The 18,398-nt window shown below is 36.1% G+C and overlaps 1 protein-coding gene across 3 annotated transcripts in view; it reads right to left on the bottom strand.

The window, feature by feature from the left end:
• SCAF8 (SR-related CTD associated factor 8) overlaps positions 1 to 18,161 on the bottom strand; it is a 210,797-nt gene extending 192,636 nt beyond the window's left edge. For all 3 annotated transcript variants that reach the window (XM_044671741.1, XM_044671740.1, XR_006506054.1), the window contains exon 1: positions 17,628 to 18,161. In XM_044671741.1, coding sequence (XP_044527676.1) covers positions 17,628 to 17,657 — 30 coding nt within the window. In that variant the 5' untranslated portion in view covers positions 17,658 to 18,161. The remainder of the gene's footprint in view (positions 1 to 17,627) is intronic.
• Positions 18,162 to 18,398: the final 237 nt, after the last annotated feature.

Raw genomic sequence — 18,398 nt, 5'->3', positions numbered from 1 at the left:
TCTGTGACAATTCTCATTCTAATCTTTTTTGTTTTCCTCAATAGCAAACGTTTTATAAAAAGTGAGAACAAATTTACAGACCCAAATCACACTTTTCCTTCCCTTCCCCCCTTCTCTAATATGCAATAGCATTAATAATAAAATGGCCAAAATCAGAGATTATAAATTCTATGACAATCAAGAATCAATCATATAAAATGTACGAACCAGGGCATCTCTTAAATCTGGATCCTATTACAAAATGGGCTTTCATTAAAACAACTAGAATTTTAGCATTACAATTAATTAGTGGCTATAAATGGGGGGGGGGGGTACACAGTGTCTGGGCACACTTAATAAAGGGTAATTGAATTGAGATCATGTCTTGTAGCATCCTAGTAAAATACTAAGCAACATTTTAATCTGCTCAGCAAGAATTTTATATTTTATAACACAATATTTTGGAAATTTAGAAAATTTTAAATAGACTTTTAAGACTACTGAATTATGATTTTTAAATTTTAATTTGTAAATATATCCAGATAAGTAGGCCATATATACATATAGATGCATATATACTTGCTCACACATACACAACTATAATATTCGTATGTAAAATATAAATGACTATGACTGTTTTTACATTCATCAAATATAATAGATCATCTTATATATATTTCCTATATAGAAATTAAGAGAAAAACCTCACAGCTTGAACAGTCTTCACAGAGAACAGGAAAGATGAAGTGGCTAATGATAGCTTGAGGGAATAGTACGGAGGTGTTGGGGGTAAGGAAAAGAAAGTAGCTTCACTTCAGAAAAAGGTAAGTAACATTAGCTATTCTCTGTTGGTTTCCAGATTTACATACTGAAACTTAGGGTACAACAGAAATTACTGTTAGCTAAATAAGTGAGAGTGCTTTTTCAGGAACAATAATGAATCAAATAGTATTCACAAACTCTTTTTGGAGGGGAAATACCACTTCAATATTACTACCTGGACCTGCTCTAGATTTTACCATATCTTTTTTATGTAAAGGTATTCATATTTACAGTTACATATAGTTATCTAATCCAAATTTTAACCGTTACAAAGACTAATCTTATAATACAAGTATCTTTGCCCCAAATCTTAGTTGATGACACATTTAAGTACTACCCAACAAAATTTTTCAAATGCCTCCAAAACCTGCAAAGTCCTATGGACTTGTTACATAGATAGCTTATCTGTACTTATTCCAATAGCTTATTGCCCAAGAAAGCTTAATTTTCTAGACTAGTGAGTGCTTCTCAAACTTTTTGGACACAGAATCTCTTAAAAATTATTGAAAATCACCCCAGAGATATGGCTTATATTGATTATATCTATTAATATTTACCCTACTATGAAAATAGTTTTGACCTCATAGACCACTGGAAAGGGTCTCATCCCTGAACTAGACTTTGAAAACCAATATTCTAGACTAAGTAGATTTACCAATAATTTCTGTTTTCCATGGTTTTATCTTTCAACTGAGGAGACCTAAAAACTATCATCATGAAAGGCTAGTAAAGATAAAGTAGTAGTTTCTTATTTAAGAAAGATCAAAGCTATTAAGATTGAGTGGACAGGGGGCAGCTGGGTAGCTCAGTGGAGTGAGAGTCAGGCCTAGAGACAGGAGGTCCTAGGTTCAAACCCAGCCTCAGCCACTTCCCAGCTGTGTGACCCTGGGCAAGTCACTTGACCCCCATTGCCCACCCTTACCAATCTTCCACCTATGAGACAATACACTGAAGTACAAGGGTTTAAAAAAAAAAAACAACTTAAAAAAAAAAAGATTGAGTGGACAATTGGGGAGATTTTTTAAAGCATTCAAAAACAAAGGCATGCCTAATTAAAAGGCTATATTAAAAATAGAAACTTCTTAAAATGTTTTATAATACTTAACAAAAGCAATCACTGGTTCATTTTAATACACAAAGAAAAATTCTTAAAGTAATTCTCTAAAGCAAAAACTATCATCTTATGATACAGTAAAATCTTATTTATTCTGACTGACTACACAAATTGAAAATCTGTGATAATTAGGAAAGGATAACTAGTCTAACTGGCTTGATTAACTAATAAGCTTAGTGTTAACTATTAAAATTTTTTTGCTAAGAAAATCAATCCTGTAAACAATATAGAATGCTTACCCTATTTAAAGAAACAATTTTAAAAACCCCTTAGAAGCAACAATATTCATATTTTTAAAAATTTAACTACAACATAAAGAAGTCTTGAAGCTGGTACTTTGACATTCCGATTACAAATCATTCTCTTTTAGTCTTTAAAATAGTATCTTTCTGAATTAATATCGCTTAGTTTGAAACTGCATTTCTCTAAAAATATTTACAAATGTAGTTCATAAAACATATACGGAAAACTTCACTTAAATGTAAACATTTTGACATAAATCTGTCAAGTTTTACGATGGGTATCATATAACTATGAGGCGTAAGAAAGCAATTTACAGTAGTAAAATCCTAATTAACAGAAAATTAGAGAAAAATGTATTTCTGATGTGATAGGGAAAGCAAACCAATTTTTTCTTTTGTGGGGATAAAGCCTGGATCTGATACTTTCTAAGTACGGAGAACTCAGGATAAGGGAATTCTTTCTACTAATGGAGGTAGGCACTTTATCTACAACTTAAGTCTAAGAGAACTGCCTAGCACTGAGAGGTTAAATGGTATGCTCAGGGTCACAGAGCCATTAGATGTTAAGAGGCAGGATTGATACTAGGTCCTCTTAGCTCCTTACGTAGCTAGTTATCTTCTACACCAGTGATGGGCAAACTCTGGCCCATGGACCAGATGTGGCCCCCTGAAATGTTCTATAGGGCAGTGTGACATTATTCCTAATCTGACGAATACAATAAGTAGGATACAATACAATGAAACTTCAAAAGAGTTGCCTTAGAAACTGACAGATGAACTTTAAAAACTTTAAAAAGTTTGCCCATCATTGTTCTACATCATAATGCCTCAATTTTTTTCCATTTCGTATAGTCATAATTGTATCTATTTTGAGATTTTTCTTTACTCTTTAAGAAAACCCATTGGTCATAATCCATTTTATGATTTCAGTGAACTTTAGAAATGTAATATCATCTAAAGACAATTTTCTTCACCCTTTAGAAAAAATTTTCAACATTAAAAACTGTATTTCTCCTTCTGTAATAAACATTTTCAAAGTGTGAATTGCTGATAGCAGATATTAATTCCCAGGAAGATACATTTTTTAAGTGAATGGAAATAAAATGAATGCTTAATCCCTTCTCTTTACACTCAAAGTGACTGATAACTATTACCTCAAATCAATTGTCTTTAACTGCTTTTTTCTGTTATTCAGTTGTATCTTATTCTTCATGACTATGTAGACTATGGCACACCAGGCCCTTTTAACCTCCACTTTCTCTCACCTCTAACATCATCTTCTCCTTTTGCCTTCAAATTTTCCCAACAGTAGAGTCTTTTCCAATGTATCCTGTCTTTTCATATAATCAAAGTACATGAGCTTCAACTTCAGCATCTGTCCTTCCAATGAATAGACTGAGTAAATTTCTTTTAAGAATTGCACTATTTGGTACCACCTGACACCTAAGCAGATTGGCTAAAATGATAGCAGGAGAGAGTAATAAATGTTGGAGGGGATGTGGCAAAATTGGGATGTTAATGCATTGCTGGAGGAGTTGTGAATTGATCCAACCATTCTGGATGGCAATTTGGAACTATGCCCAAAGGGCTATAAAAGAACGCCTGCCCTTTGATCCAGCCATACCATTGCTGGGTTTGTACCCCAAAGAGATCATAGATAAAAAGACATGTACAAAACTATTTATAGCTGCGCTCTTTGTGGTGGCAAAAACCTGGAAAGCGAGGGTATGCCCTTCTATTGGGGAATGACCGAAAAAAATTGTAGTATATGCTGGTGATGGAATACTATTGTGCTCAAAGGAATAATAAACTGGAGGAATTCTATGTGAACTGGAATGACCTCCAGGAACTGATGCAGAGTGAAAGGAGCAGAGCCAGAAGAACATTGTACACAGAGACTGATACACTGTGGTAAAATAGAATGTAATGGACTTCTCAACTGGCAGCAATGCAATGACCCAGAACAATTCTGAGGAACTTATGGAAAAGAACACTACCCACATTCAGAAGAAGAACTGCAGAAGAGGAAATGCAGAAGAAAAACAACCGCTTGAACACATGGGTTGATGCAGACATGATTGGGGATGTAGACTCGAAACGACCACACCAATGCAACTATCAATAATATGGAAATAGGTCTTGATCAATGATACATGTTAAAACCAGTGGAAATACATGTCAGCTATGGGGGGAGGGTGGGTTTAGGGGGATTGGGGGGTGAAGGGGAAAGTAAGAACATGAATCACATAATCATGGAAAATTTTTCTAAAAAATAAAAATAAATTAAAAAAAAAAGAATTGCATGATTTGAGGGCAGTGAGGTGGCTTAGTGGGTTGAAAATCAGGCCCAGATACAGGTGGTCCTGGGTTCAAATCTTGTCTCAGACACTTCCCAGCTGTGTGACCTGGGCAAGTCATTTAACCCCCATTGCCTAGCCCTTAACCCTCTTCTGCCTTGGAACCAATACACAGTATTCATTCCAAGATGGAAAGTAAGAGTAAAAAAAAAAAAAAAAAAAAAAAAAGAATTGCATGATTTGATCTTCTTGCTGTCCAAGAGACTGTAAAATGTCTTCTCTGGTACCACAATTCAAAATCATCAATTCTGCAGTGCTCAGATTTCCTTATAATCCAATTCTAACAGCCAAACATTATTAATGTAAAACTATAGCTTTGACAATACAGACCTTTGTCTGTACAATCTCTGCTTTTTCATATGCTGTCCAGATTTGCCATAGTTTTCTGTACAAGAAGCAAGCATCTTTTAATTTCAGGGATGGAGTAACTGTCTGCAGGGATTGTTGAACCCAAGGATATAAAATCTGACACTGCTTTCATTTCTTCTCCCTCTATTTTGCCAGGAAGTGATGGAGCCAGTTGTCATGATCTTAGCTTTTCTAGCCTATGATAATACCTGACAATACTAAAGCTAACATTAGAGATTCAATCTCTATGAACAAGTTCATTTCTCTTCATTCATTAACTGCCTATTTAATTTTGGTCAGTCCAAGTCTGCAATATCTTTTCTCCCTCTTTATCTCAAAGCCTAAGATAATCCATTCACTACCAAACACCTGTAGCAAAAAGATCAGCAATCTCCCTACTACCAAAATCTGGGAATTCTGAAAGGAACTTTAAAAATAATCTAATTCAACAGATACCTGAAAAATAATTCTTCTAAAACATTTTCAACAAGTAGTCATTCACACTTTCCTTGAAGAACTCCAAGAAATAGAAATCAGTATCTCTCAGGACAGCTCATTTGACTCTGGGATAGCTCTAATGAATATAAATTAAACCAAAATTCATCTTTTTGCAACTTCTGCCCACTGTTCCTATTTCTCTACTCATGTGAGGCCTTTCAAATTTGAAGTGTCTCTGATATGCCCACTAAATCTCATCTCTGGGTTAAACATCCTCAGTTTCTTCACCATCATAGCTATCTTTCTCCAGACACTCTCCAACTAATTAAGATCCTTTTTAAAATGTAGCATGCAGAACCAAACACCATAGTACATATTGACACCAGAAAAACATGGGCTACTGAACACTAAATGTCAGCAAATCTCTGTTGCCAATCAAGTTCAAATTCCTTGTCTTGACATTTAAAATTATTAAGTATATATTTCTTAGGTACCATGCAAATGGTACTTTGCTACAACAGTCAAATAAATGTGAACAAATTATGTATAGGACAATTACATACAGGGGAAAACCAATAGAGGAAAGGTACTAGAATTAAGGGGGATCAGGAAAGACTTTGCCAGCAAAGGCCAGATTTTAGCTGGAACTTGAAGAATAGGCAAAGAAGAGGAAGGAGAGTATTCCAAGCACAGGGGAGAGCAAGTGAAACTATCCAGAGGAGAGAGGTAAAGTGTCTTGATGGAATAACAGCAAAGAGGTAAATCTTGCAAATAGAAGAATATATTAAGAGGAATGATGAGAATTTAAGGTGAGACTGAAGAGGGGAGGATTGGTGGCAGTTTATGAAGGTCTCTGAAATCCAAATAGAAGATCTTTATATTTGAACCTTGAAGTGATGGGGAGACATTGCAGTTTGGGGGGAGGGAGGTGCCTGGTCAAAAGCTTCACTTTAGGAAGATCATCTTGACAGCTGAGGCAAGGATGGTGTAAAGCAAAAATTACAATCACTTGGCTTCTAATCATTCTTGTTCATTAATCTGGTTAATCTCTTAGACTGTACCTGTTGATTTAATAGTACTAGTTCCAATTATTAGTTGATGAATAATTTAGTTTAAGAAACAATAATCCCCAATCATAAGAGAGAATAATTAGTAATCATAATTATGGTATGATAGTAGGAATAAGAATAAGATTAATTTTCTGGTGGGCAACTCCCTCAATCACTTTATCACACTCCCCTGACTCAGAGCATTTTGTCCTCAACATCCTAGTACATTTTCTCAATGTCCAGAAACATATCACAATGCAGAAGGGATGTGTCATAAGGTAGAAGAGGCACCCGGATTTCCTCTTTCTGTGGATTTAATGTGGTTCCATGACACCTTATGTGACCTTGCTAATACCTAAGGAGGAGGGGAGGAAGAGTTAAAGCATCTGCTCTACTCTCTGAAGGAAAGAAGTTGCAGTTTTTCCCCAATGCCACTTGGACTCTAAGCATATTATAAATATCTGTAAGCTGTAATGTTCAGGGTTTCAGACCATGATGAGTGTGTCCTTAGACCCTGACTCATGTAATGAGCACCTCTCACAATATGTCAGTTTACTCAGATTTGCTCCTAGTCTCTCACTTTTTACAATGAAACATAATAAGGGAAAACTTAAGGCAGGGAAACCAACCAGAAAGCTACTGGAAAAGTCCAGCCATGAAGGGATAAGAGACTGCAGAGGGTAGCAGCAGTGATATAGCAAAGAAGGGGACAAAAGAGAGGTGTTACAAAGGTGAAATTGGCAGGCCCTGGTAATAGATTGGATATTTAGGACAGAGAGTGAAGAACTGAGAATAACACCTAAGTTTCAAGCCTGAGAAACTGGGAGAATGGTGATAACCTCAAAAGTAAAAGAGAATGGGGAGAAAGGTTTGGGGATAAAACAATGTTTTGAATGTATAAAATTTAAGACATCCACAGAACATTCAGTTTGAGATGTCTAATAGGCAGCTGGGTATGTAAAACTAGAGATCAGCAAAGAGGTTAGAACTAGATAAGTGGGGTGTATGGAGTGTTCAAGGAGGACTAGTACTCCTAGTGTGAGGGTGTGCTAAGCCTGTCCACCTTTAATGTCCCATCTTTCACTCAACTCTCACCTGTAGCTCCAAGAAACTGCAGGATCTACAGTAGTCATGTCCTAGTAAAACCATCTAGACAGAAGTGCTAAATCAAGGGTAACCAACAGGCTTCTACCTCAAGCATGTGAAGACTTCCCCCAGTATAATGGGAAGATGAGAACAATTTGTTCCACTGGCCATGAAGGTGGCTGAAGTAGGTGCTATGGAGTGCTTAAGAGTTTGACCAGACATTTATGCTGCTGCATTCCAGGCCATCACCAATTGTTTTGGCATTTGTCCTGCCACTGGACTTCAATGATTCTGGAAGAGACTGAGGCCAAAAACTTTTTGTAACTCTGTCTCACTTAGATCCAACCTAAATGCAAGTTAAGTCAAGACCCCATGATGTTACTAATCCTCAGAAGGACAAACAACTGATAAGAATATTTGAGTAACAGAATCACAGATAATTTAATCCACGGGAGCTGACAAGATCATCAAGTAAAATAGTATATAGAGGAAAAAAAAGGGTCCAGGCTGAAGACCCATAGGACACTATTGGTTAGTGGGCATCCCCTAGAAGAAGACCCAGCAAAGAAAAGTGAAATAAAGCAGTTAAAAAAGTAGGAGGAAAAGCAGAAAGTGTAGTGTTATGAAAACCAGGAGAGAAGAAAGCATCAAGAGGATAGACCAGATCAAAGGCTGCAAAAAGGTCAAGAAAAATGAAAAGTGAGAAAAGACCACTAGTTTTGGCAATTAAGAGATTGCTAATAACTTTGCAGAAAGTAATTTAGGTTAAATTATAAACTTAGAAGCCAGATTAGAGTTAAGAAGATAGTGAGAAGACCCTCTAAAACCAGATACCAACCCATTTGCATCATATTCCTCCCAACAAAACATTCTCCATTCTAGCAAACTATACTACACTCAGTGCACTCCATCCTGTAGCACTCCAAAATTCTCTAGCCTTCATGCCCTGACTCACTGTTCCCTATGCCTAAAATATTCTCTATCCTTTTAATCCATTGATCCTTTAAAACTTACCACAAAAGTCAGATCTTTCACAAAGTATTTCCTGATTCCTGACCCTACCTCCACTCAACTTCACAGAGAATTAGAACTTATTCCTCAATAAAACTACAAAGCTCCATCAAGACAAAAATCAAGTCTTACCTAAACTTTGTATATCTATCAGCATTCAACAGTTACCTGCACATAGTAACCACTGAAAGATTATTCTTCCCATGGCAAGATAATGTGGAAAAATCACTGAAAAACAATCAGTATTAATGGAAACAATACTCAAAGCTCAAAAATTATTTTCTCTATTGTAATGGAAGGGACAACAAATTATAAACTGAATCTATTATAATAATCTCTACTAGGCATCGTATTTTTCATTAAAATCAAGTTTTGTTGGAGAATGTACCATGTTAAAAATAAAAACCTAAGTCTGTGGGGCCTAGAGATTCCATGAATAATAATAATAATAATAGCATTTATATAGCACTTTTAAGTTTTGCAATGCCCTTTACATATATTAATTCACTTGATGCTCAAAAGAATCTTATTAGGCAAATGCTATTGTTTTTATTCCATTTTAAAGATGAGGATACTGACACACAGGGAGGTTAAGGATTTGCCTAGGGTCACCCAGCTAGAAAGTGTCTGTGGCAGATCTTACTAACTCTTAATTCCACACTCTATCCACTGCTCCAGCAGTACAAAAAGTAAAGGGAAATTAAAGTGTAATTTCTTCCTACTAACATTGTTTCTCTCTATGGGCTTATTGTGTTATTAAAAAAAAAATGAGGGGAGGAGATAGAAAGCCTAGACCTAGGTTTTTGTCCTACCTCTATCATGAGATTCACTAATAGATTAAGTCACTCCATGCCTTAATGTTCTCATCTGTTCAGTCATTTTCAGTCTGTCTGACACTTCACTAACCCTATTTGGGGTTTTCTTGGCAAAGATACTGAATTGGCTTGATGAGGAAACTGAAGCAAACAAGGTTAAGTGACTTATATGGGGACACAAAGATGGTGCTACATCAAGATTTGAACTCAGGAAGATGTCTTATTGGCTGTAGGCCCAGCACTCTATCCACTGTAACATCTAGCTGCCCTGTTCTAATCTGCAAAGAAAGGTAATTGTGGGGATTACATAAAGTATGTTAAAAACCTTTTTTAAAAAGTGCAAAGCACCAAAAAAGAGTAAGGTGTCTTCTTTACATAGTGAATTAGACAAACATAAAAGATACTTGAAAAATGAGATACTTAAAAAAATAATAGTGACTGTGGAGGTATAGAAAATTATTTATAAACAAATTTTACATTTGTCAAATCAAGGATGGAAAAACTTATTGTCATTGTTATATTTATTATGACTTGTATAGTAGTCCTGATCAATGAAGCATCATTACTGATAATATAGACTGCTTATTATAGTCAATAATAACAGATTAAAATAAGATCACAATGAAATCAAAGGGATTGTTAATATTTTAGACATTCTTAGAGTTCATGTTGATATTTTGTTATATCAAACACCATTTCATTAAGGGAGCAACTGATTAAGAGTTAAACATATTTTGAAAGACTAAAATTATTCAATTAAATATTATATAATTACCATGAAGTCATAAATTCCCACAACTATACTATAAGCTCTATAGTGGTATATAGAGATAATCCTACATTCTCCCCAAAATTTCAGCCTTCAAGTTCAAACTGGAGATTGAAAATAGATTACTAAGCTTTTTAACAAATAGAATAAAAACTAATATTTTTAAGGCTTCTTTTTGCTCATTTCTGGACCTGTTTTCATCTTTATGGAGAAACTCTCAGTGTGGAAACTTCTTCACCCAAATCAGATGGGTGACACACAATAATTTTAAATACCTGAAGAACTGAGAAAAAAATTTGCCCATGGCCACATATCTAATGTCAAAAGACTTGAATCCAGGTTTTCCTGACTCCAACACCAACTTTCTATATCCATTATGCCATGTTGCCTCTTTTAAAGGTTAGTAAACTAAGTAAACTCCTTGATACACTTGGAGACACTAAAACAACCACACAAAAAATTAACATTTTGCTTCATTCCTCTAAGCTCCTAAATTTGAAGCCTATCTTAATAGCTGACTATAGAATTGTCCGTATTAATATCTATTACTTATATAAGGCTTTATGGTCTGCAAAGTGCTTATATATTATTTCATTTGATCCTAATTTCACATATCAATTATTCTCATCATTCATAAATGCAAACATATCCTAAAGCACTAGTTTTATATGAACATGGGGCTTCAGAAATAGCCAAATATAACCATCCCCTTATATACTAGGTGGCTATAAAATATAACTTTACATAACTCACTTTTTTTATTGATCTCTATCTTAAAGCAAAATAGTGTTCTACACTCATGTCTACCAAATCTAGTAATATCTACCCAGTCCCCCAAGGGAACATGCTAGGCAAACTAGAGGTAGTACACAGGACATTAATACAGGGAGTATCAGACAGACAGATTTATGCCAACACAGGAGAGTGGAAATAATGCCATCAGCACCAGACAATGAAAATCCCTTATCCAGTAGTAGAGTTCTTGTTTGATATTCACTATGGTTCTATAAAACCTGTAAATCCACCCTATCCTAAAAATAAGAGTAAAATGGAATCCAATCCCAAATAGTATTATGACTGACTTTTTCAATCAAAGGTCAAAATTAAGAATGAATAAAGCAAAAAATAAATTCAGGTATATGTAAATCTGAAAACTCAAAATTCAATAATTTCATGTTTTCAAGTAACATACCATATCCATTCCTTAAAGTTTATTATTTAATAATGTTGCCATGTGTAGCAAAAAAAAAAAAATCTATAATCATCCCCTGGCAAAATTTATAAAAAATAAGAATGATCAAAAAAATTAGGTCAAAACAGAAGTAACAAATGTAATCACAATAGTTTGCTATCAATGAAAATTTTAACTAAACTCCTTCCTATACAAAAATGGTTGTTTATTGCTATTGGTCTCATCAGCATGCCTCATCATAGTACTTCCAGTACAATCTGCTTTTCTGTTATTAAAATAAAAATCAATACTTTAAACTACTTTTTAAAGAAAATAGGAAAGGGACAATTTTAGGTTTAATAATCATTTCCCCAATTCCTTCATTGGATTTTAAAACAATTTTATCAATATTGGATAAGTGTAATACTGAAAAGAAATTCAGTAAGAACTTTATGACATCTCTGCAGATTTTCAGAAAAGGTAAGATATATATTAATATTGAATACTAAACAACTAAATGAATAATAAAGCTGTTATGGAACAGAATGTAAGCAGATAGAACAAGTATTTACAAGTATTCACATATCACTATTAAGTAGTAATACTCTTCCTGTACATAGCCCATTTAAAAAAAAGAAATCACACAACAAATTTCCTGAATATCCTCCCCTCAACCTGTCATTATATTCAAGTGATAAAAGTTATTGCCTTCCATTTCCCAAATATGGCCCATATAAGTAAAGTACCATCTTACTACTAGTTCTAAACCCAACATTTTCCATATGGTCTGCCTTATGTGGGTTGCATTGGTCTTACTATGCTTCTCGTGTCCATGCTGCTGGAAAAAGCAGTCTGTACAAGCAGGAGTAGAGGCACAATCCTGAGAGAGAGGAGCAGAGAGAGATGTTGAGAAAATAAACCTACAAAATGACCTCACCTAGGAGTTCAGGGGCTCAGTCAAAGTTCAAGGCCATAGCCAAATGAGCTAGAAATGAACCCGATGGCAGTAAAACTAACTCTACAAAGAGAAATCTAAAATTGTCAAAAGCAACATCACCACTCATTCTCAACCAATATAGATGTCCTCCCCTTAACCCACCAAAAAGAAACCAAAACTGACCAATCTGGAACAATTAATGAATGATAGTTAATCAAATATTCTGGGAAGCGATTTCAATATACCATATTTGGATTGCCAGTTTTCAGAACTTTTAGAACACAATAAAAAACACTTAACATGAATTACACTGAACACAATTTAATTTTTCTTTCATTATTAAGGAGACATTTAAGGATCTTACAATACTTGAGGGTCTTTACCTAACATCAATTATTTTATTGTAAATGTAAATATAGTGGCAGTATTGATAAACTTTCTGGTTGATAGAACATTATTACAAGTTTTTACTCTATGTAAATTTTATACTGTGAGAAAAAAAAATCAAGGAAAAAGTTCTGACCAACAAAAAAAAATAATGTATTAAAATCTGGACTACAAGAAAATTCTATTTTGTGGAACCATCAATGAAATGGAATCTATTTATATTCTAATTTAAGAAAAGGAGAATTAACATCTAGTCTCAGGAATTCTTTTAATTTCTACTTCCAAAATCTCATATCTATGTTCCCTTGCAGCTAAGTTCATTGTCAATGCCTATTTTTTTTCCTATCACCTTCATATACAAATACTGTGCAATAAAAATGGGTGTTCAGAATGATTAAGGTGATAATGGAATTCTAGAATTCTCAGTCAACAAAGAAAAAATAAAATATACGGTATTTCAAAAATCAAGTAATTTTATGATTAGAAAACATCTAATTCAATTCTTCATTTTGCAGATGAGGAAGCTGAGGCTCAGAGATATGCTATGACAAGTTAGAGAGCTGGGATTGGACTATGGTTTCCCAATCCCAAATCCAATTCTTCATGGACTACTCTACAATATATGACATTTTTTTAAAAGTTTGTTTAACCTTCAGCAAACTATAAAATCCATACATTGGAATCATTCCTTTCCCATATCATTTTTTAAAAAATAAAAAATCCTTACCTTCTGTCTTGGAATACTATGTATTGGCTCCAAGACAGAAGTGCAATAAGGGCTAGGCAATGGGAGTCAAATGACTTGCCCAGGGTCACACAGCTAGGAAGTGTCCGAGGCCAGATTTGAACCCAGGACCTCCCATCTCTGAGCCTGGCGCTCAATCCACTGAGCCACCCAGCTGTCCCCACCCATATAATTTTAAATAAACAAGAAAAAAGGTGATGTTGTATATTCATAAAATTGAGAAAAAAATGAAAAGTAATGTCAAAAGTTTAGTATCTCTCCAAATTTTCTTTACATATGTCATTTTAATGCATAAACTGTACATATATTCTTCATGTTCCCTTCCAGGTAAGTTCGTTGTCATTGCCTATTTTTTTCTATAAATTCATTTCTGTTATCCCTCCCAGAGTCAGATGTAGGTGCTACTGGGCCCTGGAAAAATATCCAAATTAAAGTCACAATGCAGATTCTGTTTATAGAACTGGAGATAGGTTATGCTTTGGGAATAGCTGTGAAGATACAGACAGCAGAATAGTGGGAAGTGCAATGGAAATATCAGATGGTATGCTAGTACTGGAGTTCTTAGCCCTAGAAGTAACTATGACAGTAAGTTGTCTTGCTAACAAAAAGGTCCTAAAAGAAAGAATTCTGAGAGCTTGGGGGGATCCAAAGAGCCTAAAGATCATTAGATCTTGTCTTTTTTATTAAAATTAATGCAAATATAAAATCAACCTCCAATTTCTTTTAAAATACTTCATATCTTATGGAAATCTGGACATCTTACATCACAATTAAAACTGTACTATTCAGTATACTCAAACCAATGAGAGAAATGAAGAACAAATAAAAACAGAACAAAATACAACTAGATGAAATTGAGCGTGTGCTACCTTGAAAATCTGCCTGGAAGAAAAACTCAATAACTAGCTCAAAGTTCTAAAATTCTAGGAAGCCATATCACTGACTAAGCCTACCCAATTCATTCAATTAGTAGTTTCATTTTGTATTTGTTTTTCATGTATAATATTTTAAACAGCCAAAGTTGTTGCACATGTACAAGTGTTCTCCCACAAGTCAAAGAAATAAAAAGCAAGGATCATGTTTTTTAAAAACCTTCCTACCACAATAATTTGCACCCAGTTTATGCTACCATTTGTATACATAATATATACATATACACAGAAGTGCACACATGTATACACATGGCATGTCTATATGTATATATACACATTCTCATATATACACACATACGTGTTATATAACCTGTTATATCATCAGCAATCAAGGAGGGTCTTCAGAAACCATAAATTTTAGTGGTCCTATATATGATAGATCTTTTAACAAAAGCCAGGCCCCAAATGATTTCATCATCCCACTGCCAACAACAATAAACACAAATACACAAACACACACACACACACACTCTCTCTCTCTCTCCTTTATAGTTTAGGAGGTAATAGTTGGAAACTTTAATTTAGCTCAAACTTATCTTAATAGACAATTATCAATCAAATGTTAGGTCTCAATCTCATTTAGATTTGAAGGAAACAAGTTTATCAAGTGGCTAAAAATAAGAATGAATATCCTATCTGCAGTTTCATATCAGCAGTTTACTCTCCTTATTCCAAAAGAAAAGGGTGTTGGTAGTCCTTCCGCCACTGAAACAGTTAGGAAGCAGTGCAGCTATTTTCTATTTTTAACTTCTATTTTATTTCATCTACAGGATTAATGTTCAAAATAATTATGCCAGCCTAAAAGTAGAGAAAAAAAATCTGACCTGTAAGTTTCCATACGTTACTCAACTATGTTTCTTTCGCTAAAACTAAAGCCATAAAATTGAATAGAGAAAAAAAAAAGTCTTAAGGTCTCAGTTCAAAGATGAATTATTCATTTAAGGAAAACTCAACAAATAGAAGTCTTCCAAAGTGACATTTTTAATTTCTAATTTTTTAAATGGAGATAAAAGAAACATTAATTACTGAGTAATTATCATTATCTGACATATTCTTTAAAAAATAATTCACTGAACGAACATGAATTTTATTTTAAAGTGAAATGTATCATATGTCAAGAAAAGTTCAAAGAAACTGCCTTTAAATACAAAGCTTAAAAGCAGTATCTATGCTTTCTATAAAAGGAGGAATATTTCTCAGATTTATAACACTTCTTCAACTCTGGAGTCCAGTCAATTTTTACTCTTAATTTTAAAATTCATCCAGATTCAATTTTATCACATTTTCAAATGGAAAACAAGAATTAAGATATTTTGTTACAAAATAACTACATATGGTCTGTGTGATGGATGCTTTGAGTTCTGGAAAGAAAAGTGCTAGAGATCAAATGTCTCGTTATTTTAAAGTTATACCTAAAACTTATGACATATCTATTTAACTGTGTCCTTTAATAATGTTTTAAAGGTCTCTACTTCTGACTTATCCTCATAAGGAAAATAAACCATTTGGTTAAGTTTATTATGCAAAAGAACATACAACTTGAATGAGTACAACTATCACTTAAATGTTTTGAGGAGTATAAATTGGCAATCCCCACACACCTAATAGTGCTATCTAGTTCCAAAGATCGTTCTCAAAATTGTTTTTATCAAACATGGGTGAAAATTAGTGAAAGAGTTTCATAGTTTTTTATCCATTCCTGAATAAAATAGTAATATTTCATATTCTAATCACTAATAAAAACTATTTCAAACTTATTATTTTTTCCTGTAAGGTATAGTAAGATATCAATACCCATATATAGTATTTGTACTTTTCAATCTATGCTTTCAGGGCTTTTTATAACACTACCCAGTGTCAACTATAACCTTCTAAACACAGGTGTTGACACAAGATAGCCATGAATTAAGGAGAAAATTCAAAAAAAAATCTTCTCTTTAATGGCTTTTTTCAATTCCTCTGTCAGTGAATATAAATTCTGTTAAATTGTCAATTCTGGATTCAGTGACTTGTACATATTAAGTACTTAATAAATACTTGTTCACTTCAAAAAAATTGAGAAGTTTTTTTCCCCATAATTCCATTACATTCTGTTGTACCATGTAAAGATTGTTCCTATGAAAGTTGTCCAACTTCATATTTGGCCTATTTTCCTAATGGTCAAAAAGCACATTTTCCCAGGACCAACTGGAAAAAAATTTTTTTAAGTGGAAACAATGAAATTAAAGCTGTTAAAAGATTTTAAAGTTCCTTCTTACCTAGAAAATTACAGTTAACATGAGAAGATATTTTGACATGAAGTTACTATTAATATTATAGGATATGTTTGCTTTACTTTAGTAAAATAAGTGCTAAAATTACATGTAGTGATAGGCATTAAATCAATAGAAAAATAAATGCCAAACTAGGCAACTAAAAGTGGACAAGGTGCAATTTTCTTTAAATACAGATTTCCTGATAAAGCACTTGGTTTTCATGTGCATATATGTAAGCAAAAGAATCCTGTTATATAGATTATTTATTTTAACTGATACATTTCCTAGTATCCTTGAAAAAATGCTTGTTTTTAATTTTTTTAAGTTTAGTTATAACAGAAAAATAATGCTTCTTCAGTAATCTAACAAAGTCTTTCTTCAGATTAGTAGAGTCAGTGAAATAGTTAATGAAAATAAGACAATCCAAGTGGGCCTGCTCAGTTAACAGTCACACAATCTTTAGGTATCATTATATCTGAGATACCCCCTTGTGAGATGCCTCTGCTTTCCACCTCAGCTAAGAGACAGGCCTCTGTCACCATTTCCGTATTATTTCGTGGTGTGTTGGGGGTGGGGGGGTTGAAAGATAGAAAGAATTGCAGAATAGCCTCTCCTTCCTATCCTCCATCTACTTTGCATGTTTCTCTGGGTGGTTACCTAGTCAACAGCATCCCAGTAATAAACACACGTGTAATGGGACCACAACCGATCACCACCCCCTTAATAAGATTCTCTAGCCTCTTAAAGTAACCTCCCTCGAAAGTCATTTATCTATTTCGAGCTACCAAGGCCCCTGGAGCCCTGAGCCTAGTCCTAGGGAAGTCAAGTGGGGGGTAACATCTAGTGGGGAGTCGAAGGGATGGTGGAGAATTAACTACTAGAAATGAACCCCGTCAGTTTTGGGGGAGCGCCAGGTGCTTTGGTCTCCCCTCCAAACCCAAGGACATTTAAGTGGACGCGCCAAAGCCTTCATCCCGCCCGCCCCCCAACCCCCCATCCACATCCCCGGCCCTGGGCCCCGGCGTCCCTCCTCCCACCGAGGGCCGAGGGGGAGGGGCGGCCCAGGCTCCCCCAACTCCCCGCACTTCCACCCGCCTGGGTCCCACCCGCTGCCCTTTCCCGCGGGAGTGAGGGGAAAAAGAGGCTGGGGGGCTGGCCTGCCATACGTACTTCGCTGTTGAAGGTTTTCACGGCCTCCATGTTGTCGGTGCGAAGGCCCCAGCGCCCGGTGGCGGAAGAGGAGGCGGCGGCGGCGGCCTAGAGAAGGGGGGACGGGACCAGGGGCCGCCCAGGGGAACCCGGGAGTGGTCGAAGGCGCTTGTGGGCCGGGGTAGGAATCAAAGTGAGAAGGAAGGGGGGTGGGGGCGGGTTCCTCAGGGACGGCGAGGCCTCGGCATGGCTGCTGGGGCGAGCTGAGCTCCGGGCTGGGGAACAGAAGCGCAGCCGGGGCGGGCGGGGGAGGGGCCGAGCCGCCGCGGCTCCTGCTCTTCTCCGCCCCGCGCTCGGCCTCTCTTCTCCACCCTCTGCTCCCTCCTTCTTCTCCTCACACTCCACCCTCTTCCTCCTCCTCCGACCGGTTCCCGCTTCTCCTCCCCACCGCTCGGGACACAGGAACCAGCTAAGGGCGGTGGCGGCTGTAGAGGAGGAGGAAGAGGCAGAGGCGGCGGTGGCAGCGGCGGCGGCGGCAGCTGCGGCAGCCAATATGGCGGACGCGATCGCAGCGCAGGTCGAAGAGCGGCAGCGGCGGCGGTGAGCGCGCCCCCTGGCGGCTGGAGAGCCGCCGCCACGGAAAGGCTAGGAAGGTAGATGGGAGAAGTGGGGGCTGGGGAAGGGAATCATAGATGTCTGCGCGGGCCCGGCCAGAGAGTCCCGCGCTGACTGTCAGAAGGTAGCCTCCGCTCCTTTTTGAGCCTGAGAGCCTTGCAGTGGTGAGCCCTGCAG

Source organism: Gracilinanus agilis, chromosome 4 (genome assembly GCF_016433145.1).
Source record: "Gracilinanus agilis isolate LMUSP501 chromosome 4, AgileGrace, whole genome shotgun sequence".
In the NCBI taxonomy this organism is placed as follows: domain Eukaryota; kingdom Metazoa; phylum Chordata; class Mammalia; order Didelphimorphia; family Didelphidae; genus Gracilinanus; species Gracilinanus agilis.
Note: the sequence above shows the minus strand (reverse complement) of the source record. Positions and strands in the feature narration are given on the sequence as shown.